At 39.4% G+C, this 24,783-nt stretch overlaps 2 protein-coding genes across 3 annotated transcripts in view; both read right to left on the bottom strand.

The window, feature by feature from the left end:
* The window catches only part of LOC117306309 (calcium-activated chloride channel regulator 3A-1-like), a 41,749-nt gene extending 18,864 nt beyond the window's left edge, over window positions 1–22,885 (bottom strand). Inside the window, exons 1-2 of one of the 2 annotated variants that reach the window (XM_033790903.1) lie at window positions 22,646–22,885; window positions 21,915–22,245 (exon numbers count right to left, since the gene is read on the bottom strand). In XM_033790903.1, the coding sequence (XP_033646794.1) occupies window positions 21,915–22,245; window positions 22,646–22,695 (381 nt within the window). In that variant the 5' untranslated portion in view covers window positions 22,696–22,885. The remainder of the gene's footprint in view (window positions 1–21,914; window positions 22,246–22,645) is intronic. The other variant, XM_033790904.1, reaches the window with a different exon arrangement.
* On the bottom strand, window positions 7,274–10,059 carry LOC117306310 (5-hydroxytryptamine receptor-like). The gene has a single exon (XM_033790905.1). It carries the CDS (start codon window positions 9,229–9,231, stop codon window positions 8,047–8,049), a length of 1,185 nt encoding a protein of 394 aa, XP_033646796.1. The 5' UTR covers window positions 9,232–10,059; the 3' UTR covers window positions 7,274–8,046.
* Window positions 22,886–24,783: the final 1,898 nt, after the last annotated feature.

Raw genomic sequence — 24,783 nt, 5'->3', positions numbered from 1 at the left:
ATGCAACTTGCTCTCTAATCCTACCCTTTCATGTCTCCCTGCATTGTTGTCGAACAATACTTTTACCACTTTTATGGTCCAGTAACCCTTCCTTTCATTCTAAACATCCTTTGTCCTCGCCACTTCACTCCCATTGGTTCTTAGCCACCAATATTGTTTCTGAAATAGGAACTTTGATTGGCTGTTATTTTCCCGCTTCTTTCTGGATCCTTTCCTTAATCCCTTTCCCCCTCTTTTTCTATAAATGGATATGTATTTGTTTGTACTTGTTTTATGCCTCTGAAGAAGGTCCGGATTGGATCGAAAGCTAAGGCCATCTACCCTATTCATTAACATTTTAAAACATATCATATCATAGTGTCATTGATGTTGAACTTCTGGTGATTGAAGCTTGCAATGGTGATGACACACACCGCAAGAATAGAGAATCACACTGGATTCACCAACTCAAGACAGTCAAACCCTTTGGACTTAACATAAACACTGGTGTTAAATAACTTCTCATTACCCTCCACTTCACTTCTGCCTAAGAACTTATATGTTGTATATATTCTGTACATAAAGTATAAATTAACCTAGTTTAAAGTTGTTTTTATAAATTCATCACTGTAACTATCTGATGTAAGTAACCCCCCCCCCCTTTTTTCCACAGGTCCCTCATACCTATTTTTAAAATCATCATACCTTTGATCTTGCTGATCTTGCTATTCTTATTAATTCTGACCATTGTTAGTTGCATCATGATGCAACTTGCTCTCTAATCCTACCCTTTCATGTCTCCCTGCATTGTTGTCGAACAATACTTTTACCACTTTTATGGTCCAGTAACCCTTCCTTTCATTCTAAACATCCTTTGTCCTCGCCACTTCACTCCCATTGGTTCTTAGCCACCAATATTGTTTCTGAAATAGGAACTTTGATTGGCTGTTATTTTCCCGCTTCTTTCTGGATCCTTTCCTTAATCCCTTTCCCCCTCTCTTTTTCTATAAATGGATATGTATTTGTTTGTACTTGTTTTATGCCTCTGAAGAAGGTCCGGATTGGATCGAAAGCTAAGGCCATCTACCCTATTCATTAAACATTTTAAAACATAGATATGTTTGTATAGGCCTGTATACTTTCGCTTTTAAGAATTTTACACTTGAAATTGAAAATGACTTCATTGACATAAAGTATGCCAGCAGCAGGGACATACTGCGTTTGGACTGCTGACGTTAGACCTGGCATGATTGATTAGTTTTCTCACTTCGGAATCTGAAACAAAAAACTTGGACAACCTGGACATCTTAACAAGATCTCCAAATATTGACTTCCTTTTTAATAATTAATGGGTATATTTAAAGGGAACCTTTGGATGAGTGGTGTCTATATAATTATAGGCATATATGTTAAGTTGTACATATGTTGATTTAATTTAGATCATTCTTGTTTGACTTTCGGGCCATATCAAAAGTGTCAAGCAGTGTGACCCGTAGGCCTGTAGATTGTAGAGAATTGATGATGCAGAAATGTCAGGTTTAGATGTGGAAGAAAAACTTCAATAGGTTAAACCCACGCATCGAGCACATAAGACCTCTTGCATGTGACGTCACTGGGGGTCCCTCACTTGGGTCAATGGAAGCAAATAATTGGACGATAGCTGTTCTTTGTGCGCAAAAACGTGCGCGTGTCCGTGTAGCGTTTCTACCATAATGGCAGTCGATGACTCAATCCATCTATTGATGGATGTCCTCATTTATCAATGTGTGTGATAAAGCAAGGAGTGAACGGTCTGTTAGCTGTTTATACACACGTCTATGTTGGTCAGATCGCGCTTTCTCTCGCAGCTTTTTCTCCTTCACGAGACGATTCTCGAGAGGCGCAATTAGCGGACAAATTGACAATTCATGCTGATTGTCTCAAAGGTCACATTTTCCCGTCGGTCGATGCTTCATCCAACCATCTTGACTTCAAACACGATAAATTCATTTCAATTCATGTGTTTCTACCCAAATGGAAATATGTTGGTGGTCTTTTACAAATAAAAACAGCCCCGGAGTTCTAAATATATCTTTTATTTAGCCTTTGGATACCCATAATATATTCATTGCCCAACTTGGTATTTGCTTCTACTTTTTTGTTCTTCTTTTGTCTATCAGTCTATCTCCAACCAACAGCGATACACTGTGCTAATAAACACACTAGATTGACCTAGATTAGGGTCCTCTTTAGGGGGCTTACCGATTTCTTGGTCAGTTTGGCCCTGAATCTGTGTCAATAATGACCAAGAAATGTGTCAATCTAAGACTCTTTTTGGGTAAAGTTGTCTGTATCATACATTATTGAACACACGCTCTCGACCATACAGTGCTGCCGAAACCTGCTCAACACAAAACACGTCTTGCATTAGACAACAAACAAGATCGTATAGGGGCGGGGGTGGGGGGGGGGGTAGTCGGTTGTCAGTCACAATAATTGATGAACCCCCTCTACCCACGCATTGAAACCAACCCCGTATAAACGTGACCGGTAATGCTAAACTAAGTCTTGTTCCCTGTATATCCAGATTGATGCGTGTTTATATTGATTACACATTGATCCAGGGCTTTCTTCGGTAGAAGAATATTCCATTATCTCTGCATAATTATGTCCTCTCGAGTTGATCATTTGACATCACGAAGTAGAGAAAACTCTCCTATGCATAAAGATGTCTTGAGTCGTCTTGCAGAGAGGTTGGAGTATGCCTAAAGGCAGCTCAGAAAGAGCACCAGTTAGATACCCCTACATCCGTATGGACTATAAAGGGAGTAACCCTGTTTCAGCCCTATAGAGTAGGTGGCAACAGCCCCTGAGAAATGTATTGTTGCCCACACCTTGAAGTGGCTTTTAGGCCTTGTGTCTGGAAACTTGCTTTAAAACAAATGTTATTATTGCGGGATGGCGGGATTGTGCCTTTACAATAATTAAAACCACAGGTATAGAAAAACAAGAAGTTTAGCATTTTCCAAAGTGGCAGTGCCTTTCTTCAATTCATTTCTTCTAAAAGACAACAAGCAGTTGCCCTTATGAAAAGAAAAAATCTACATGGCCTGGAGCGTAACGTTAGATATGTTTATGCTAACGACAGTGTAACTGGAAAACACCAGAACTCAATTTCATAGAGCTGCTTATGGGTCGATTTTGTGCTTACTACTAAAGCGATTTCCATTTTATAGCGCTGCTAACCGTAAGCACACGAAAAGATGCTAAACAAAAACAAATGACGTCACAATGCGATGTACGCGCAATAACACGGCCGCCTTATTTTCTGCTAACCTCTGAAATACGCTTGCACCTCAGCCATTTTTTCGGCCCAGTAAGCACGAAAATGTGCTTACCGTTAAGCAAACGGGTTCAACAGGTCGCAAGAGTACAAACCCACGTTCACGCGTCATAATGAATGCGCCAAGGCTTCCTGACTTATACAACGCACTTTTGTTAGGGATTAGACGCAATCGCAAAAACAAATCTCGCATTATTAACTGATAACGACATGCAGTCGCTTCCCTGTTATTAGACTAGCCTCTCTCAGTCCCTCCCCCGAAGTACCCTCAGTGTGTGACTATTAGACTCCCAACACTGCGTACACTAAAGAACAGAGGATTACGAGCAACTCTTAGCAAATCTAAAAATAGAATGAACCGCGTACAACCGTAATAAAATATTGTGAGAATAACCTCAGCATTTTATTTTTGCCACCCTCCCCCCCTCCTCCAGCAATTATTTCAAACTCCTCTGTAACTTGTAAGATCCTCTTATTGAGTCAAAGGTTTCTGCGAAGATCTATCTATAGATAAGATTGCCCAAGACGAAACCTCAGTCAACTTCTTAAGGGAGGGCACTGTAGTGTCACTCACTGTGTATTTTTGCGCAAGTAATTTTAACAGCCTTGCGACGTTTGGTTACCTGTGAAAACTTTGTAATGTTAAAAGAACGAGTTCTGTTACTTTTTCCTGTAATTGTTTTTTTTTTCTTTACATAGTTTCTTGTCTATTTATTTATTTATTTCATTTCTGCAAATAATGTAAAATGAGCAGTGGCTGTGCAGGAAAATGAAAAAATACTGTCATTAAAATGGAATGCCCCTCTTAGAAAAAAATTCCATTACATGATTATATCATTTTATTGTGGTGAATAAACAACAATTGCAAGAGCTAATTAGATTAGTTTTACAGTTTACTTTAGCTGAAACTTCAAATTATCATTTCAAGTTAAACCTCACTGACTGTAAAGAATTAACCTGGATCCAAATTCCATTGGGGCCAGACCCAATGCTGTATGCCGTATAGGAGTCGGAAAATTGGTCTAAATGACCCCGAAATTGGTCAGCCCCCCCCCCCCCCCGGACCCAGTGGCTGCTAGTCGATTTTGATGATGGCAGTTTTGTGATTTTGTATATATAATATTCAACAAAATAAATTTAAATAACATTCATTCAGTTTAACCCCCCCCCCTTCACTCCAATCGCCCCACCTCCATTTTCACACCCTAGCTATCTCTGAACTGTATACATGTACACCCCTATGCTACCATGGTGACAAGAACACCAAAGATCGCAAGAAATTAACCGTATGATAGCGAAAGCGTACGTCATTACCCACTAATAAATCAACAGGCTTTTCTTTTTATAGTGTTCTCTTTTTTTATTAAGTGCAAGTGAAATTTATCAGATTGTCTTTAATATGTAATTGGTGTTAATAAAACTTGTATTCGTTAAAGCTTATTACATCATTAAATTACAAAACATAGTGGGAGTTTATAGGTTTTTTTTTTACTCAAGTCACAATCCCGTGAGAGTCCTTTTAACGTCAACAAACTCCCCCAACCTGTGCCGTGCCGCGCGGCCGCGCAATAGCTACATTTTGACGTCGGATATGCTTAGGGACCTCTCGCATGAACACGGGACTTGAATCAAGTCTAATGCCACGGCAGCTCAAGTTCTCTCGTTTCAATTCTGTTTGCTGAAATTCCAAGAATTTGTAGCCAAAGTTCATCAACACTTTATGAAATTCTTTTGTTTTTGTACCCAAGTAATCCAGTGAGGTTTTAGTTCACCAGATATCGAGACAATCCCCTGAGCTCTCGCGAGATTTGTAAATTGTAAATTTATAAATTGCACTCTCTCCTCGAATGTCTGTAGCAAGTTTCTTGGTAAACAAGTGGAGTGTATACTACGAGGTCTTACAAGTTGATGGAGGGGGGTGGTGGGTAAATTAGTTTGCTATCAAAGGCAGGCCTTCAGCATAATGTACGCACTGTTCAGCACAGGCTATGAATTTACCATTTTTTATTTCTCCGTTTTTATCTTTTTAATTGACAAATAAATTATACTGAACTGAATTGAGTACGCCCATAGGTTAATAGCAAATTGCAAATCTAACCCGAGATATAAAACCCTGCAAGTATAATGATAAAATGTCACTAAACATCTACGGTGACTGTATCTGATAGCAGCAATGACAAAGCGTTGTTCAAAACTTTCACATCTTCCTCAGCGTTCTCGTCTGAGGGTCTGCGGATATCGATAAATACCCCCCCCCCCAGACAAGTTTTCCCCCCTGAGAGTTTGCATTGATGTGCGGCTAGACTATACAGAAATGTATTAGCAAAAATAAATAATTAACTAAAATTTTGATTTGGTGCTGTCACCTACAGGTGTCATAGCGCAGGGATTCCAAATAGAAAAGCAATAATATAACAATATTCAACATCTTCTATACCCATGAGGTTAAACAAAACGATAGGATTGGTTCATTTGATTGATAGCGCTTAGTTATCTCTGATGTTGTGGGTTTTATAGTTAGCCCGGGTGATAGTTTAACGCTTTGGTGCAGGTGTTCAACAGTTGCTGCAATTATATTTCAATGTTATCCTTTACACTGATGTGTGATATGCCCTGCTTGTATCTCCGTACGTGCCCAAAGAGTGGCAACAATAATATTCTGTATATGCAATAATTACAGGCAATATATTCTCTTACATGTTGCAATATATGCACGAGCAATTCTCGATCTGTACATATGTAGTTTCTTTACCTAATAGTGAATCTTAAAGGCAAGGTAGTGTTTTACACTTGGGGTTTTTTTACCGTTCGATTGTTTTAAACCTATATAAATGTAAAGATGTTCACAATACAACTATCACTAACACAATCACCTTTTGAAATGAAAATTTTCTTAGGTTGGTTTTATTGTATGACAACTACATTTATGTATATGATTAAAACACTCCAACGGTTAAACAACCAAATGTATGCAATGCCTAAAGGTAAAGTATTTGAAGAAACAAAAATGGGCACACGTAAAACTCAATATGGTTGCCATCAACCTGATCCCGAATGTTCAAATAGTATAGAATACGCTGATGACTTGTTCAGTATATCCACTTTTTGTGGGGGGGGGGGGGGGGGGTGGGTGTTTGTTAGACGCCACGCTTCTGACCTTCTTGCTACTAAGTACCAAATATCCGGTAGAATCCCAACTATTTCAACATAAAAGTTGAAATTCAAGCCCATCACAGCTTTAAACCAACAATTCACACCTCCTTGAAAAATTCTTCAATGTTTTTTCCATCATTGCCTAAAGCCATTGCGAAATCTAAATAATAAATAAACATGAAAGCATGGCTTTCGGCATTTTCATTAGTTCTGTATTGCCCCTTCTTATGTTATTATATTATTTTTGTACGTCAAATTTTTAATCATCCCCCCCCCTCCATTGGGATTATTGTTGCTGGTTTAAAGCCAAGTATTTTAGTATAATACAACAAGACAATTTTCAAACACATTATTTGATAAGATCGAAGACCCGGCATCGATGTTTTTTTCGACGGTTACCAAAATGATGGTATGTCACGAATTAATTGACCTTTGACTGGATACTTCCCAATGTGACAACATAATACCGTGGGTGGTAAACATACCTTTAAAGGCAGTGGACACTATTGGTAATTGTCAAAGACTAGCCTTCACAGTTGGTGTATCTCAACATATGCATAAAATAACAACCCTGTGAAAATTTGAGCTCAATCGGTCATCGAACTTGCGAGATAACAATGAAAGAAGAAAAAACACCCTTGTCACACAAAGTTGTGTGCGTTTAGATGCTTGATTTCGAGACTTCAAGTTCAAAATCTGAGGTCTCGAAATCAAATTGGTGGAAAATTACTTCTTTCTCCAAAACTACGTCACTTCAGAGGAAGCCGTTTCTCACAATGTTTTATACTATCAACCTCTCCCCGTTAGTAATTAATCGTAATCAAGAAAGGTTTTATGATAATAATTATTTTGAGTAATTACCAATAGTGTCCACTGCCTTTAAGAGTTAAAAAGCCAATGTATTGAGTTGTTGGTTTTTAGTTTTCGCTTCGGGCATTTAAATAACTTATTTGCATTTGTAATCTAATGGTTTGTTAAACTCAGGTGAAGATAATTATTTTATGATATCATTAGGCTCTATACTAATCGCTTATATAGACAATAATATTAATTGTAGATGATTGGGGATGTGGACTTATTATTGTGTGTGAGGAGTAGTGGTGGTTTAATGGTTTGACACCTTTTTTGTTTTGGGCCACTCACTGTGAATGGTAGTATAATTTACCTGTAGAAGTTCCATCATATTTGGGTATAGTTAGCAGGAGTCTTCCGAATTGGCGACTACAACTACGGCTACGACTGTTGCTTCGGGTGTTTTTAAGGAGGTTCTATACACTTGACGTATGGTGACGCGGTGTCCTAGCCGTAGCCCTAGCCCTAGCCGCAGCATCCAAATTCAGATACGGTCTACCAAGGGCCTTTACCGAAACTTGGCTTGTGGGTTCAGGCTTCGGGCTTGGACTATGTCATCACTCGTGGAAACACTGTACATTTTGCAGGTGTATCCAACATCGATTAGAGCCCAGAGCCGGCGCCCAAGCCGAACTTTTGAAAAGGCCCCTGGTGAACTCTTTGTTCTTAGAAGTTTGCGCGTGCTCAGAATGACGAAAAATGTCAAGTGTGCTGCCACCTAGCGTCGTATAGTTGTTGGTTTATCTTCGTCTCTTAAGGCAGAAGGAAAACACGTGGGTGCGATAAAACTGTCGAATCTTATTCTGAGTAACCGCGTATAGAATAGGATTAATGCATGAATTGGCAAACATCAAATTAGCAACATGGACGCGAGTGGCGTACGGGATACAATATGTGCAGATGGGCGTGATGATAGCAGCTATGACTAGATACGGTAACGTACACGCAGTAAATACTGCCAGCAGTGCTGCCATCGTGATTGCTGGCTTAAGGTAGCGATTCTTGACGGTCAATTTACGCCGTGTCTCACGCGTCTCCTGCCCGTTGGCTGCAGAGGTGGTACTCGCTCCGTCATTCACCGGTGGAGGGGCTGCCAGGGCATTGTTAACAACTGACCCTCGTGGAGGCGATGCAGTGACCGTTGTCCAAGCCGTTTTGCGGGGTCTGCCAGCCGTAGACGCCGCTGATGCAGACATCTCGGTGTTGCCGAAGTCTCCGTTTGCATGAATCTTTCCCTTCAGTCTCTTACGTAGATGGTGCATGAACCCGATGCTGCAGAACAGTATGATAAGAAGAGGGATGAAGAATCCGAAGATGAAAATGCAGTACAGGAACCTTTCATCAAGCTTCACCGGCGGTAAGCAGATAAAGTCGAAGTTGACTATGGCTCGATTCTGTAGCGCGTCGGTCCACCACAAGATCATCTCTAACAACGCACTTAGTAAAACCAGAACCCAGATGGAACAAATGGTAATACGGACCGTGGTGAGGGACTGGAGGGCGACGTATCTGGAGTAGTCTTTAGCTACGAGGAGGTATCGATCAACACTGATTGCCGTCACCGTGAAGATCGCCACAGTCAGGGCGATATCAGCGAAGAAAACCTCCACCATACACAGCTCTTCCTTCAGGGGCCAGTACCCCAAGGCAGTCTCCACTACCCGTAGGGGCAGCACGATGAGACCCATCAGGAGGTCAGCTACGGACAAACTGACCAGGAGTAAGTTACTCGGCTTCTGGTGGAGACTCGGGTCGGACACGAAGGCAGCGAGGGTCCCGAAGTTGCCGAAGACGGTCATGATTGTCGCCAAGGACAGGAGGGTTGCCTCCAAGGGTGCGCCCGGCGGCAAGGCGAACCCGACCCCGCTGCTGGCGTTCGTTTCGGCCATGATGTTCACAGGTGTCTGCACAGTGATGGAATCCATCCGAAGAAATAGTCCCTAATGCAGAAAACACTTCACCAACAAGTCGTTTCTAATGAAATTGTTTACTCACGCATATACAAGTATTGGCTTTTCAAACCAACTCTTGAAGGGCGCCAGAAAGACACCGAGATGGGTAAATTAAATGGACATTTTTTCATCCACGTTCCGAATCGAGACACTCCAGCAGAACTCAATGAAGCGAGCGGATAATTACATCTGAAGATATGTTCGGAAATGAATTCCGTATAGCTGTTGTTCACAGGGTTTTACCCGATGCAAGCTAAACTGTACACATCACGATTTACTCAACATCCAGAACCCTATTCATACAGGACATACGATGAGGGGATGTATACAGTACCCTGTACACGTTATAGCCAACCACTTTGAACTCACGTCATAATTCGATGCTTTGACACCGCAAGAGCCAATAATATAGCGAGTAACTGGAACAGTTGATATCTCCTTCACATGGTATCTCGTGTTGTGTTATGACTTATTGTGCGGGTTATTTTTTCAAGTTCTCCAGAAACGTCGTGCTGTTTTCTTTCTGCATTTGTTCATGTTTTCCTACGATAAGAAAAACGGCTTTAAAGTTGCCTCCTCCGAGCAGGCTTTTATCTCTGATTGATAAAGAGTCAGACCGCCGTTAGAAGACTGGAAGAGTTCGGTCTCATCTGAAATCGTATTTGCATTGCTCTTTAGTGTACCATCAAAACATCTGTCAACGTTAAGTACGTGCTTAGCAGGAAAAACAGCATCTTGGTGGTCGACTAAGGGAAGTCTACTCCAGTTTTGAGCCGACCTGCCAAAGACAACACGGCTTTGATCATGACTCGTTGGTAAATAAGATAAGACAGCTTTTCCCAAAGAACACCGCGTTATAACGGCGTAACCAAACCAACACTCCGTAGAGTAAAGCCTGACGTCAGGTGCATCTTCATTGTGATTGGTCAGGCGTGACTTACACTCACCAAATACAAGCCAATCATGGCAGTCAAACGGTGCTGTATGTTAGTCATGTTGTTTTATTTCCGGTCATGACGCTTGTGGTCTTGTGCAAGATGCTTTACATGGTTTATCATAAAGGTGACAAATGATTGAAACAGCATTGGTAAACACAGTAGGAGTATTATCAAACTTGAGTGAAATATTTTTTTACAAAGAATTGCCAGATAGCAATTTAAAATGACATGTACATCTTTACATAACCGATGACATATAAGCAGAAATTTCAAGATAACTATAAGTTATTTGACACTGCTCTAGACTTGCAAAGGTCGTGGGTTCGCATCCCACCCGAGTATATCATGTGATTTGTTTTTAAACAGAACTTGAGAAAGTACTGAGTATACAGTGCTATTACACGTCGGTGTATATGAGTAACCAAAAATGAATACTCTTTGTCCCAGATGCAAATTTAACATATAGACCCAAGTCATTTTGCTTAAATCCCGTTCTTGTGTTAGATCCCGTTCTTGTGCAAGATTCTTTACATAATTGTTTCTCTTCACCCGTGGGTATTATATGCGCACAAGCCTACTCAGGGTATTTTGTTGTTGTTAATATTGATAGTGAAATGAGCACCACGGCAGCACACTCCATATGGAGCTGTGAAAGATATTAAGTTAAATTTGCCCAGTGATGTGACCATAGCACTAATACGCCTTGATACATTATCTGAACTTGTTTTTTATCATCGTTGTTTTAACTACTGAAAACCATCCTCCGAGATATTGATTTATTTCTACAACTATTTGTTTTAGTTTCATCTTTTGCTAGCTGTTACTAATTTAATTTGATCTTTCGAGGTGGGTCCCGTAGTTTGTGTCAACCAAAGTGTAATAAGGGTGTTGAACCAATTATCTCAATTTGCATATTATTAAATCTGTTTTTAAATATCAGAACACTGATCAAACTTTTATAAAAATTATACAATTTTGTTTCCCTAAAATTTATTATACAGGAATGGTTATGCCTTTAAAAACAACACCATTGCTTAAGTTAACCTGAAAGCTTATTGATTAAAAAGTTCATACTACAGAAAAAATTTTATGCTAAATATTTCTCTCTGAAAGGAAGTAATACTCGAGAGAACCAATATCCAAAAATAAAAAAAATTGCTGCTCTCAAATTTGCACAAGTTTGTTATTTCATGTAGGCCTATATTGATGTTCAAACAAAACATGAGCACTGTCTACGAATATTTTGTCAGCTCTACCAATCATGTAACCTTTAAAACCCATCCTTCTTTTAGGAAGCCCGAATTGTTGAACCGATTGCAAAAGGAACATACTTTTAAATGTCAGCCGTTTGGTTGCTGACAGCCTGTGTAGATCGGTATCGATCGGTCTAAACATTAACCCTTTTTTTTTTTTTAAATAACCCTTTCTTCGCTATTCCATGCCCTTCTGATCTCAAAATGATCATACAAAGACACTGGACACTATACAGTAATTGTCAAAGAACAGTCTTCTCACTTGGTGTATACTCAACATATGCATAAATTAATAACCTGTGAAATTTGAACTAAACTGGTCGCCGAAGTTGTGAGATAATAATGAAAGAAAAAACACCCTTGTCGCACGAAGCTGTGTGCTTTCAGATGCTTGATTTCGAGACCTCAAAATCTAATTCTGACGTCTCGAAATCAAATTCGTGGAAAATTACCCTTTTCAGAGGGATCTTGTTCTCATAATATATAGTACAACTGACATCTCTCCATTTTTTGTTAACAAGTAAGTTTGTATGCCAATAATTATTTTGAGTAATTACCAAGTGCCCAGTGCCTTTAATGTGTTTGTTCACATCAGTCACACTCACACATTACTGAAGCCACACCTGGCAGCAGGTGATCTGTGAGCGAAGGACACACGACAAGTGTACGTTCTATTAACTTAATTCCATATTACACAAGAGGGAATTTTAAGTCAATATTTTAAGGTCAAGCATTACGCATCGCTATCATTTAAAGGGTGGGAGTTGTAATGGCTTATAAAAACACAAACTCAGTGTGCCTTTAACAACACGCAATAATGTACATGTTTTTACTTGTACTCAAGAGTGAAAACCCACAGAGAAGAGTAAACAGTAACACTTCCGCTCTATGTACCTGCCAGTAAATGTCAGGGCATTCAACGGGATTAGAAAGAAAGGGTTTTCGAGTGCAAAGTATATGAGGTGAAATGTTTGATATCGACTAGTAAAACAACCCTACGATAACGCATTGTGCGTTGGGGCTCGCTCTAGATACGTGTTAGCCTACTTCTTCTATGTTTTCTTTCCCAAGTCAAAAGAACATTGTTATAATATAAGAACCGCCACCATTGTGTGAAACTGTAAAGGTTTATCAAGGCCGTGTTAAATGAGAGGCTTCACTCTAAAAAAACTTCCGGATCAAAATTTATCCGGGTCAAGGTCCCGTGGGGTCTGACCCATTTCTGGTGTCAAAAGGACTCGGAATCTTTGTCAAGATGACTAAGAAATGGGTCGAAATGACACAGAATCCAGGTTTAAGTTTCATACGTTACTGCTTTCCGGTGCCGGGACCCGGAAGTGGTCAGGCCCTTTGACCCAGATACCGGGTAAATTCAGACGCTGGATCACTTTTTAGAGGGTGTGGCTCCGTGATAATGTGCACAAGTGTCGAAGCATAGGATGCACATAGCGATACTCTTATTAACAGCCGTATAACCATCAATTTGGACACGCACTCTGAAGTCGCTCTGTGTTGGCTTGGAAAGATGAGTAGGTCAATGACAAGTAATTTTCATACTTGAATTGAATTACATATTACTTTCAAGCTTGAGGGCAACTGTTTTCCTTTGACCGATTGCCTGTAGCAAATCGATATACTTTCCGTATACCCATCAGCTGTGTTATAAATTGGTCCGATGTGATGTAGTGTCAGCTTGCACTTTCGACCGTCTGCAAGCAACGATACCCTACGTGTGCATAATATTGTGTACTTCGTACTGTTAATTGACTGCGAATCTCCATGTGAAATGATTGCAAGGTCAAAGATTCATTTGTACGGATCCAATCGTATTCGGTCAGGCTGGTATCTGGCGTTATCCACGCCGCCTCGAAGTGTGACGTCAGATGTGATTGGCAGAAAATTATGAGCAGGATATCAGTAAAACAATTTATTGTGACATGGTATTTTGGCTGGTTACTTTATTCTGGTAAGCACAATTTGGTTGTTCTTAGCTATTCTCTCTGTACGGAAGCAGCTCTATGGAAATTGGCACCGGTGTTTGTGATCAGCTGGTGCGTGTGGTTTTCAGCCTCGATGGTGGCATTCGTATCCTTGAGCATTACAATATTGCCCTGTCCTTCAGATTTGACTTTCAGTATGCCCCGTGTACTAAAATTGGTAGTGAATTTACAATAACACTTATCGTTGAAGGGGATAGTTTGGTTCATATAACAGGCACCCTCGTTGACACGTGTTTTCTCATCATATACTTACAAACCACAGTGTTTACTCTTATGAGAGACGTCACAGAAATATATACCATTAAGAACAACAACAATATCCTATAGTATCACCAGCAGCTACGCGCACTTTTAACTACAAGTGATCCTTGAGTGGGTCCCCTGACTGCCACTCCAGGTTAGCAAGGTAACTTGGGGCGTCACTGTGGCGCCACACTCTGGTGCTTGATATTGCCCTAAAGACATGCTTTTCGTGGAGCGTTGCTTAAAAACTTACTTGGTAATGAGCAATGGGGAGCCGTTGAAACATTGTGAGGAACGGCTCCCTCTGAAGTGACGTAGTTTTTACCTAAGGTGTCCATGTGCCTTTTAAACACTCAAGAGTTGCTTTTTATATCCTCTTCAAATTATTTGTATATTCAATTTTCTAATACAGGAGTCAAATCTATGTCAAACTTCTATCTCTCTCAGCCTACACATTTGATTTCATTAATGGACACCTCAATCATAGAAACTTTCCTTTTGGTAAAATTTTCCCCGTAAATCGATTTGTTTTGTTGGACTTGTTTTGATGAAGCTCTAGTTCCGCCAGAGTAATTTCCAAAATGGATTCTGTAATTCTTCTCAAGCTATAGATCTGTCATCAAAGTGGTTGTAGATAAACCAGTTATAAATCATATTTACAGACATGGTGGAGCCCGCAATGTACATCAAACAGAAAAGATCATGATAGGAAATAAGTTTTTTGGTGACCGTTCTAAGTTTCAACCTAGGAAAACCATCAGTAGAAATAAAAAGAGTGTTTCAATGTCGAAAAGGTATACAATTATTTAAGTCAAAGACAGTCAAGAACAGGTCAAGAAAAAGGTTTATGAAAATGAATAATATAATGAAGGAGCAAACCATTGAAGGGGCGTTTACAGAAATAAACAAGAAACAAATAACAGGGAAAAAAACAACAAACAAACACACGAAATTAAAAGGGAACCGACATTCACACAATTCAAACTTCGGTTCCAACTATTTGATGTGAACAAAATGGCTCGCGTGCCTCAACTGTCGCCAAGACTTCCCAAATTGTATTGTGTTTGTTTAATTGGATTAAATCAATCATAATATGTAGGGCACTGCAAGCATAGATTGATGTTGCTTCCCCTCACAAGCGATCAATTCCCACAAACAAAGATATATTTCCCCGGTAATTCACTACAAAAGAAGAATGGATTTTTTAGAACAACACTTAAATACAAACCGGAATTGGTCACAATTATTATTTAACAAAGAGGTCATATTTTTTTCATATTTTATATCGGCATTGCTCGAGTTTCTTATAACGAATCATTTGCTGTCAGTGATCCGTTATGTCTTGTTTGTTTATTTATTTGTTTGTTTGTTTGTTTGTTTGTTTGTTTGTTTGTTTGTTTGTTTGTTTGTTGGTTGGTTGGTTGGTTGGTTGGTTGGTTTGTTTGTTTGTTTGTTTGTTTGTTTGTTTGTTTGTTTGTTTGTTTGTTTGTTTGTTTGTTTGTTTGTTTGTTTGTTTGTTTGTTTGTTTGTTTGTTTGTTTGTTTGTTTGTTTGTTTGTTTGTTTGTTTGTTTGTTTGTTTGTTTGTTTGTTTGTTTGTTTGTTTGTTTTGTTTGTTTGTTTGTTTGTTTGTTTGTTGTGAGCCACATACTTATTATTACTATAACAAACCAGGAATTGCCTCTCATACAAACATCCTTTATTATACAAGTGAGCTATTTCTGTAGTTCTGGTTAGCCCCTTAAGCAACGAAACCTAATAACGTCTCAATTTGTCATGTACAATTGAAATGTGCCTCTCAATTCGAAAGAGAGTGATTTTTAATTCGCTTGATGTAGTCACGTTCCACAACGCGCAAATTGCCTTGGGTCAATTTACGTTTGGAAGTCTGCGTTTATACCGTGCATGGGTGTTTTAACGGACACAGTCTTTCGTGGGGTTTAGCTTGATATATTTTGGTGCTGGAGATGGGGGTGTGGTGTGTTCCCTTTGAGTCTTCATTGTGATCTCAGGAATTAGGAGGACAAGAGAGTGAACATTTCACTCTCTTTTCCGAGTGGTGTCAGTTTCCATCTTTTGGGAGTGAAAGACAATAATGTGTCACTCTTTTTCTGGGTGAAATTGGAACGAACTTTACACTTAATCGAGTTGAAAATACCCACCTTTCACCCTAAAAGGAGTTGTCTGCCAAATGGCTCTTTGAAAGAGTGGTATGGCGGACAAAACGAGTGGTTTTGTTTCGCACTCTTTTGGATTCAGAGAGTACAATTGGACTGTAGTTTGTATACAATGAGAACATTGAGTGACTGCTCTGTATAGGGTGGTTTATCTTTCAAACCATTCACCTTCTTCGTTTTAACAATATTAGCCAATCCCAAGTTGTGAAGAGATACAATGTTCCGCTCCTGCGTATAATCTTCCTACCTCAATGCTATAATTGTCAATTAATCCTTTAAGATGCCTTAGATCATCCACTTCTTCGTAATACTGGTTGCTCCTCAAGCCTACAACAATTGTGGCGACAGTGCTTTTTCTCATGCTGAACCGCTACTTTGGAGTAATCTGCCTCTTTATGTCCGTAACGTGTTATCTATTCATGAGTTCAAAGAGGCTCTAAAACCCCACCTTTTCATTTTCTAGATATTTGCGCCTTGAGCATGACTTGAGTGGTCTACTTCTTATTATACTATTATAAAACTGGCCCCGTGATGTGTAATGAGAGCATGTGTATTAATTATTGCTATGTGCGTGTCCAGGAACACGACAGGAAAAAAATATACCGTGTAAGTGCCAGTGGAAACTCCATGTAAGAAACCGAGATTAGTTTCAAACAGTCAGAAGCTCAAACCTACTCAATTTATGAGCCAACCTAAACTCTGCGACCTTAAAGTTGGACGAAATTTGTGAGAAATTTCCAGATGGAAACACACGCCTCGGTTGTGTCCGCTTACTTTGAGAACAGCAAAACAAACAATTCAAGGTGCTGCAATGAAATCAGCAAGATTGGTAAAACCTAATTGTGTGACACTTTAATTCTCCGTTCGCCCATCAGTGCTTTGTGGAAGCCGTCAGTCATGCAGAGTTACAGATAATTTGTTGAAGGACCTTTCGGAGCGTCCAATTTACTCTTCCAGCTGTAGAGACTTCCCTCTATATTGAATTTGCAAATTTGTCCGTTTCTTGTGAGCGTCCAAGCTTTCGGACTGTGATTAGATGGGCTGGGTAGGGGAATTTGATTGGGGTCTTGTGAAGATATCAAGTGAATTCAATAATATTCCTGATTTTCCAATATAGCATACAGTAAAACAGTTATAAAGGGAAACTTATATATAGTTTGTCGATTGGCATGGTAACCTATCTAAAGTGATTAGAAAATCGACCTCGACTTCACTTTACACAAAATTTAACCAATTTCAAACTCTTGTCTTGTGTACAAAATGAATTAGCCATGAAGGTCTACGAAGACAAGTTCCATGTAATTCCTGTCAATCTATACCAGGATTAGATACAAAACTTGCCCTTTTAAAAGTCCGCCAATATTGAATTAATAATTGAAGGTTTTATATAGGTATTTTCTCTAGACTTTGTAAGTTGGAGAACTTCAGCAAAGTCTCACATAGAAAGTGCACAATGAAGAGCCTCTCAGCATTTTCAGGAAATTGATGTCGATGATTAAAATTGAATTAGTTGCACTGAACTGAACCATTAAGTTGTCAACTCTACAATGTAATTAAAATATGCTGTGATTGGGGTATACGGCGAGTCCGTTCACCAGAATACTATAGTCATGTTGGTCTAATTTCAGTGAGAGCTGCACTCGCTATATTAGAAACCGCTCCTTCTCAATCGCCACTCACACTCGTTGGAACAATCTCCCCGTTCACATCCGTGTCTACCCTACATTGGACTCATTTAAAACCGCTCTCAAAACACACTTATTGAAATCAATCTAGTCTGTTCAGTGTTTTTTTCCATTATTCTCTTGCAACTTCGACCACCAATATTAATCGAACCCAAAATGCTCATAGATTTTTGTTTTAAAGCACATGTTGGGATATACATCAAAGGGCGTGCCTTTAACTGCATTGTGATTGGCCCGTTATAATAAAACTAGACCACGTGACTTCTGACCTGAACGTAATTCTACAATTGTTGTTGCCCATTATCATCAATGTTTCTTACCCCATGCAAGGGAATGTTGAGTTTCAGACACTGTGTTTGGTCCTGATGGCCGTTACATATGTCATGACAGGGTGAATAATGATTCATTCTATTCAACATATACCCTTGATAGCGTAAATATTTATCACAGTTTTGCCGTCACACTATGGCGTCTTGTTGCTTTAAAGATAGCGAGCTGTATTGACAATTTAGCAACATTGCCTTGAGAATGTTAGCTCTTCGTAACACTCAGTAATGAACTTGATGTTTTTGGTTGGCGTGATGAGTCGGTGTAAATTTAACTTATAAATGTTTGTCAAAGCTGGTATTGTTTTTCTGAAATCAATTAAGATACGTATCATCTAAGGACAACGCACTCAATTTGGTGCTCACTACGGGGCATGTTGTGTACCCCATGTGTATTTATTTTGTGCTTGAAATATCAGGAATTCTTTGTGATTTTAGGGCGGTGTGTAATTCTGAGAGAGAACGTTTTGAGAAGGTTGCCTACCCTCCCTCGGCCTCTGCCGAAATCAGGAACGGTTCATTCATATCGACGGGTCCATTTTCCATGAAGTTACCATTCTGTGTGATGAGTCAATAATGTGTCTTGGTCAATGTTACGCGTTCTTAGACCTTAGTAGGATGTAAACCCACATCCTGACTTGCTCTAGATGGAATGGTCCATTCTAGGATATCAAGGAATGTAGGACTCCCGTAGGTCATTGCACTCTGGAAAAATACCCCCCCCCCCCTCTTTTGTTGTTGTTGCTGGTTTGGCAATGAGATATGTAACAGTTACATTTAACTCATTCATAATACTGTATACCGAATCTTTCCAGTTTAAAGCCTTTGGACACTTTCGGAACAGAACAAAATTAAAAGTTCACAGATTTACAAATAACTTACAGTGTTTACAGAAGGTAATGGTGAAAGACTTCTCTTGAAATATTATTCCATGAAATGCTTTACTTTGTGAGAAAACATTAAAACAATATCAATTCTCGATATCGAGAATTACGGATTTATTTTAAACACGTGTCATGACACGGCGAAACGTGCGGAAACAAGGGTGGGTTTTTCCGTTATTTGCTCCCGACTCCGATGACCGATTGAGCCTAAATTTCCACAGGGTTGTTATTTTATAGTGTGGGCCTTGGACAATACTGTTTACCGAAAGTGTACAATGCTTTAAATTTGGAATGTTTTGTAAATGATATTTCGCAGTATAGAACCCATTGGGCATACACTTTCGTGTGTCTGTCGTCCAGAGACAAACAAACAAACAAACAAACAAACAAACAAACAAACAAACAAACAAACAAACAAACAAACAAACAAACAAACAAACAAACAAACAGACTGCTTTACCGCTGATTGTTAGTTCCAAGTCTTTGAGTTGGAGATTTTCGGCAACATTTTGTACAATTCTTGTATTAAACTGATTGAAACAAAGTTGTTTCGTCTGAAAGTGTTTTCTGACGTTTCATGTTGGTATGATCCCGGACGGTTGGAGAAAAAAAATCATAGTACAACTTTAAACATTGAAACTTATCAGTTGTATCGCCTTGATTGGATGACCTTTGACCTTCACCGAGGTGTGTGGAGTGACACAATATGGGCATTAAACCCGGATCAACAGCACACGTCAAGATACGAGTAGACCCCTGTACGTGCTGATAGAAATGGGATGGGAATCAAATTGTTCAAGCTGGTAATAATTTTTGAAAGGAACAAAATTGTTTTTCACCACTGTTAATCCGTGGAGCTCTACTTAACCAATGTTTGAGACATTATGGATTCGTGATGAGCAATCGGATTGGTCGTGACTTTAGTCTCAACGTCGTGTTTAAATTTCTCTGAAATTGCGGAAGTCCAGTGTTGATTACTGTAGGCCTTCCGAATCCACTGAGATTTGCTAAAATAGTGAAGGAAAGAAAGTAAACAGTTTCTTACATCTGTGTTCAATGCGGGCCCAGTTTCATTCGCTTAGCATAGAGTACTTTTCTATAAAGTATAAACAAGTTACAAAACTGACTGACATAGATGATTGATTGATTGATTGATTGAATTAATTTATCACCCGGATTAAAAACATGTCGAGAAAACACACAAAACAACGGGAGATGAGACAATTAAAAAAGATAAACCAAAATAGAACACAAGAGAAAAATACTGCACAAAATTATCCAAGGATACTAACTCAAACAAGCAAATATTTTACGCTTATTTCCGGTGGGGTCCTTCTTACAAAAAGGCAAACACATCAAAAAGAAGTGGAAGAAATAGATGTCTCTGGTGCCCTTTATATTTACTTGCAAAGCACACTTGCTTAGAACCAAAGTTCACAAAAGCACCAGACGTTTTCCTGGTGAGGCACCTGCGATCTCGACCAAATTCAAGACTGCCATTTTTCTGTAGGCCGTTAAAACGTCAGCGCTCATTCTGGTGATTGTAAGATAGTTTTTGTGGAAAACAGTGAGATTTATACGAATGATCCTTACCCTAGCTTTTCATCAACTTTGTAAGGCATCCTTGCTCGTGTCCCAAAGGCATGCCAAGAGAAATAGTTTTACTGCTCCTTCAAAAATTTACGTACGTTGACCGTGTGCTCTTTTCTCGTGGTGCGCCCTCGCGTGACACTTAATTTTCAAGCAATTGTTGTGACTGTTGCTCCTCATCTAACATTTACCCAACTCCTTCCGCAAAGAAATCAGATCAAAGGAATCAAACTATAGGACTTGTTTAAAGACACTGGAAACTATTACTTACGTCTCAAAACATTTGTAAGTATAAAATCTGCCTGCCGAGCAACTGGTAGGCCTAGTAAACAACTTTGTGAGAAACGGCTCCCTCTGAAGTAAGGTAGTTTTTCAGAAGAAAACAAAGTTATTTCTCACTCAACAAACAAAAAATACTTCATCAGCTGGAGCCTTTTATTATGCATCTGAAAGCACGCAAACTTGTGGTGTATTTTCCCCCCATTATCTTCTTGCAACTGCGACGATGAATTGGGTCAAAATGTGCACAGATTTGTTGTTGGGATACACCAAGTGAGACTACTGGACATCTTTTGTATTTGTCACACACCAGTATTCTCACTTGGTCTAGCCCAACATATGCATCAAATAACAAATCTGTGAAGATTTTGGCTCATTTTGGGCATCGAACTTGTAAGAGAATATTGACCGAAAAACGCACTAATTGCATTATTTTGTGCGTTTAAGATGCATAATAAAATACCACATCAACTGAAGTATTTTATTGTTTTAATGATAAATTACCTCTTTCTCAAAACAACGTTACTACGTCAGAGGGAGTCAATTCTCACTTGTGTTATAATAGCTCCCCACTGCTCGTTACCCAATAAGTTTCACGCTTACATTTATTTTGAGTAATTATCAATAGTGTCCAGTGCCTTTAATATGCCACCCAGAGCGAATGAAGTCCAGATTAAAGTGAATCCAAGGCAGAACCTAGAGGGGGTGAAACTTGAGGCAAAATCCACTTTGGGTTTTCGATACCGCTCCAGCGCGAAGGACAGGTGTCTGGAAGGTTGTAATTCAAAACCAAGCCAAATTGCTAGCCTATATTTGTATGAACTTAAACCACAGACAAAACTGACAGCTTTACCCTGACACACTCAACTTTTACGATAAAAAAATAGTATTTGTCCCAATTTCACATGATTAAATTGAACCTCTATTGACGTATCATAGTTGCAATTAAGTTGTTTAATGCTGTGATGACTAATAGATACTACTAATAATAGACAGTTATTATATACCGCATATCACCGATAATGCCAATTTGCCGGAGCAGACACTGAGGGCAGACTGGAGGTAAAGCGATCAACTGTTGTTGTAATCTGTGATGTAATGCTTTAAATTACATTTGATACATTTGTGTTGGTTGTTGCCAATATTGGAATAAATGTCTAAACAAGTGTGAAAAGTCCGGCCGTTATTCCCGGGGACAACCCCGGGAGTAGAGTAGTGTGAAAGGGCCATGAGTGGTGGTGGTGGGGGGGGGGGGGGGGGGTGTAACCAACTGAAAGACTTACCTTAATGTCGTCAATGAGTTTAGGATCTTCAGGCACGCTATCAGCAATGGCTACAACCAGACCTGTATAGCCGTTGTCGATGAGTGTGACTGGTGCACGGTTCCAATTGCCCAGCCGTGGGGGTGGCATGTCCATCGTGAAGACACTGCCAAACAGTGTGACAAACACGGTGATACTGAAGGCTCTGCATCGCATCATATTGGCTGGCTTGTTGATATATAGACAAATTGCATAAATGTTCCATACAACGTTTTCCTCCGCCACCAATTTCAAATAAGGAGATTTTGTGTTTTGCATAAACCTGTCGTCATGCGAAGTTCCAGGCCACACTCTAAAGGAAACACAAATTTCAAAACGAGATTTGTTATTTGCACAAACCTTTCATAATGCAAAAAGAGAGCCTCTGTGCGAAAAGTTTCAGACCACGCTAAAGAAACAATGAAATGTTGAATGAAGGTACCGAAGTCAAAAATACCGCAGCCTTCCTAAAGCGTAGTTGCACTGCACGCGATTCCACGGAAACCAGAGTCTTTTCCTGCCTTCGAAGCTCTACTTCATGTTACCCGACTTCTTTGATAATTAAATACCACCGATTCATGTATCCGAAAAGCGTACTTGATTTCACCAGTTCCTTCTGAAAGTGTAAAGTTTCAATGTCAGAATGTTTTCCAAGTCGCATGTTATGTCAACAATGTCCGTATTACATGACTTGTCATTTTGGTTGCACCTACATGTAAACAAGCGTTTGGTATCCGAACCGGTTATAGCGTTTCAGTGTCATTAGATATATTACTCCGTAGTTTTACAACTATTTCCTCTAGAAGTTGTCTTCGGGGCAGGAAGATATCGCCGGCACAACTAGGCTTACCCGTGCTCTTGTTGTGAAATGAAAATAGTTCTCCACCAACTTGTTTATACTTGTCGATCACTTCCGTGTAAATCCAATAGGGTACTTAAGACTTGTCGCTTAGAGTGTCTGGTCTTTCAAGGTATGTGCCGATGTAAATAATGACAAGTGTAGGTGTTCCTTAGAGTCAAGATCATGAGGGGTGGTTCGTGACTGAGGTTGAGTTTTAAAGCAGCTTGTCGCCCACCCATTTTGGGATGATCAACTTATCCGGTTGACTTATTTGTTTGAAATGTAAAAGATGTGAAGTTGTACAAAATCGAGCCAGGTACATTTAGTGAATAAAGTTGTGTGCCTTTACTTATAGTCAGCTAGGTTTATTAAAATGTTAATAACTAGTGTTAATTATTTTAATAGATGTTAATTATTTTGTAAGAAATGCACAAATTAAGCAGTGATTTTACCCATTTTGACGAGATACTCTCTTCATCTTTAGCTTATTTGATTATTATTACTAGTAGATTCCTCCCTGCTTCGGGAGAATCATGATGACGTATTTAACTTTGTGTCATGTGACTTCCCCTTTAAACCGCAATCCATGCCCGACACCGCGCACCTAGGGGTCCAATATTCGGCAATGTTTCAATTTGACGCAACAGAAGGCGACCCAGTTGCTAGGTTTATTGACCCTGTTGTGTAGTTGGGTGGGGGTACTGTGTGAGAGCATGAGTCCAGCCCAGGAATTTGTTTTAAAGATGTTCACAAACTTGTGCTTAATCCAAATAGGTCGCTTTGGGACTGTTTGAGATGTTTTTGATTTATTGTTGTGTGCAAAGTTTGGGGTTTATCCGTTGTGTGAGAGCCGGGAGAAAATAGTTGGAAAATACGCAAAATTTTCAGCGTTAACTTAACCATCGATGTCCCTAATGTACCCAACCGAGTTCTGTTGTTTTCAAAGATTTAGTCAAAGACAGAAAAGTGTCCTGGTATCAACTTTCATTTTATTTCATTTCATTTGTTTTATTTGTCACAGATGAGATCGTGGCCCGGTGCCAAATTTACAAAAGACAACTCACATTAAAATCAATAAATACTAAAAACGATCGCAAACTTGTTTGAAAAAAGGGAGAAAAATACACAAAAACAATTGGAACTTAATAATCAGATAGCTTTCAGACTAAAAATTAGCAGGTGTTTACACTTACCAACCATGTAATACCAACTAAAAACATTAAAAGCAACATTTCGAGTACAAAACTAAACCACTCACTTTTAGTTTGTTCCTCAAAACGCTTTAAACAATTCAATTGTCACCTGTTCCTAATGCTATCAAAATAGTTCCAGGTATCTATAACACACTCTTTGTTTCAGAAGTCCCCGTTAAGTATTGCATTGTTCCCCTAGTGTAAAAGGGTCTCAAAGGGCACATGTGCTCAGCATGACCTTCGACCCCAAGATCCATGTTTCATCAGTGAATCAGTGAAGTGGGAGGAGAGAGGTCGTATATTATTGTCTCTGGCACTTGAAAGAACTAGTTTTTGCGCCTCACATTCCAAATGTCTGGACACGGAAGTAATTTTGTGAGGTTTCGACAGCATAATTGCTTTGAATAATTGTAAAGACAAGTTTATGGAACCGTTCGGTTGTTTTAATCATCTAGATGTACACAATAAAACTTACGTATTAAAACGTAACTTCAAAAGGTGAAAGTTTTTGACATATCGTCGAACATCCGGAGCGAATTTGCCAGCAGGAAGAGTTCTCCCTTGAACAGGTACGCACTCCGTGAAGCGTTACTACAGTAACGAGGTTCAAATATGGGGGCATATAGAAACTATTTCTTTTTACATAAAGACAAAATGGAATGATTCTCAAAATGCCTTAAACTATTAAATAATCAAATGCTGCTTAAGGCTTCTGTAGTCCCCACCCCCTCCCCCCTCCCCCGCAATTTTAAGAGTGATGATGGAAATGTTTACCTTCGCTTGGGAGTAACTGTTCTGCATCCTGAGTGAGATTGCA

This window comes from Asterias rubens, unplaced genomic scaffold (assembly GCF_902459465.1).
Source record: "Asterias rubens unplaced genomic scaffold, eAstRub1.3, whole genome shotgun sequence".
Taxonomy (NCBI): Eukaryota; Metazoa; Echinodermata; class Asteroidea; order Forcipulatida; family Asteriidae; genus Asterias; species Asterias rubens.
Note: the sequence above shows the minus strand (reverse complement) of the source record. Positions and strands in the feature narration are given on the sequence as shown.

What these genes read in the sequence shown, in the direction of transcription:
- LOC117306310 (XM_033790905.1), bottom strand. Translation starts at nt 9,231, where the DNA reads ATGGATTCCATCACTGTGCAGACACCTGTGAACATCATGGCCGAAACG.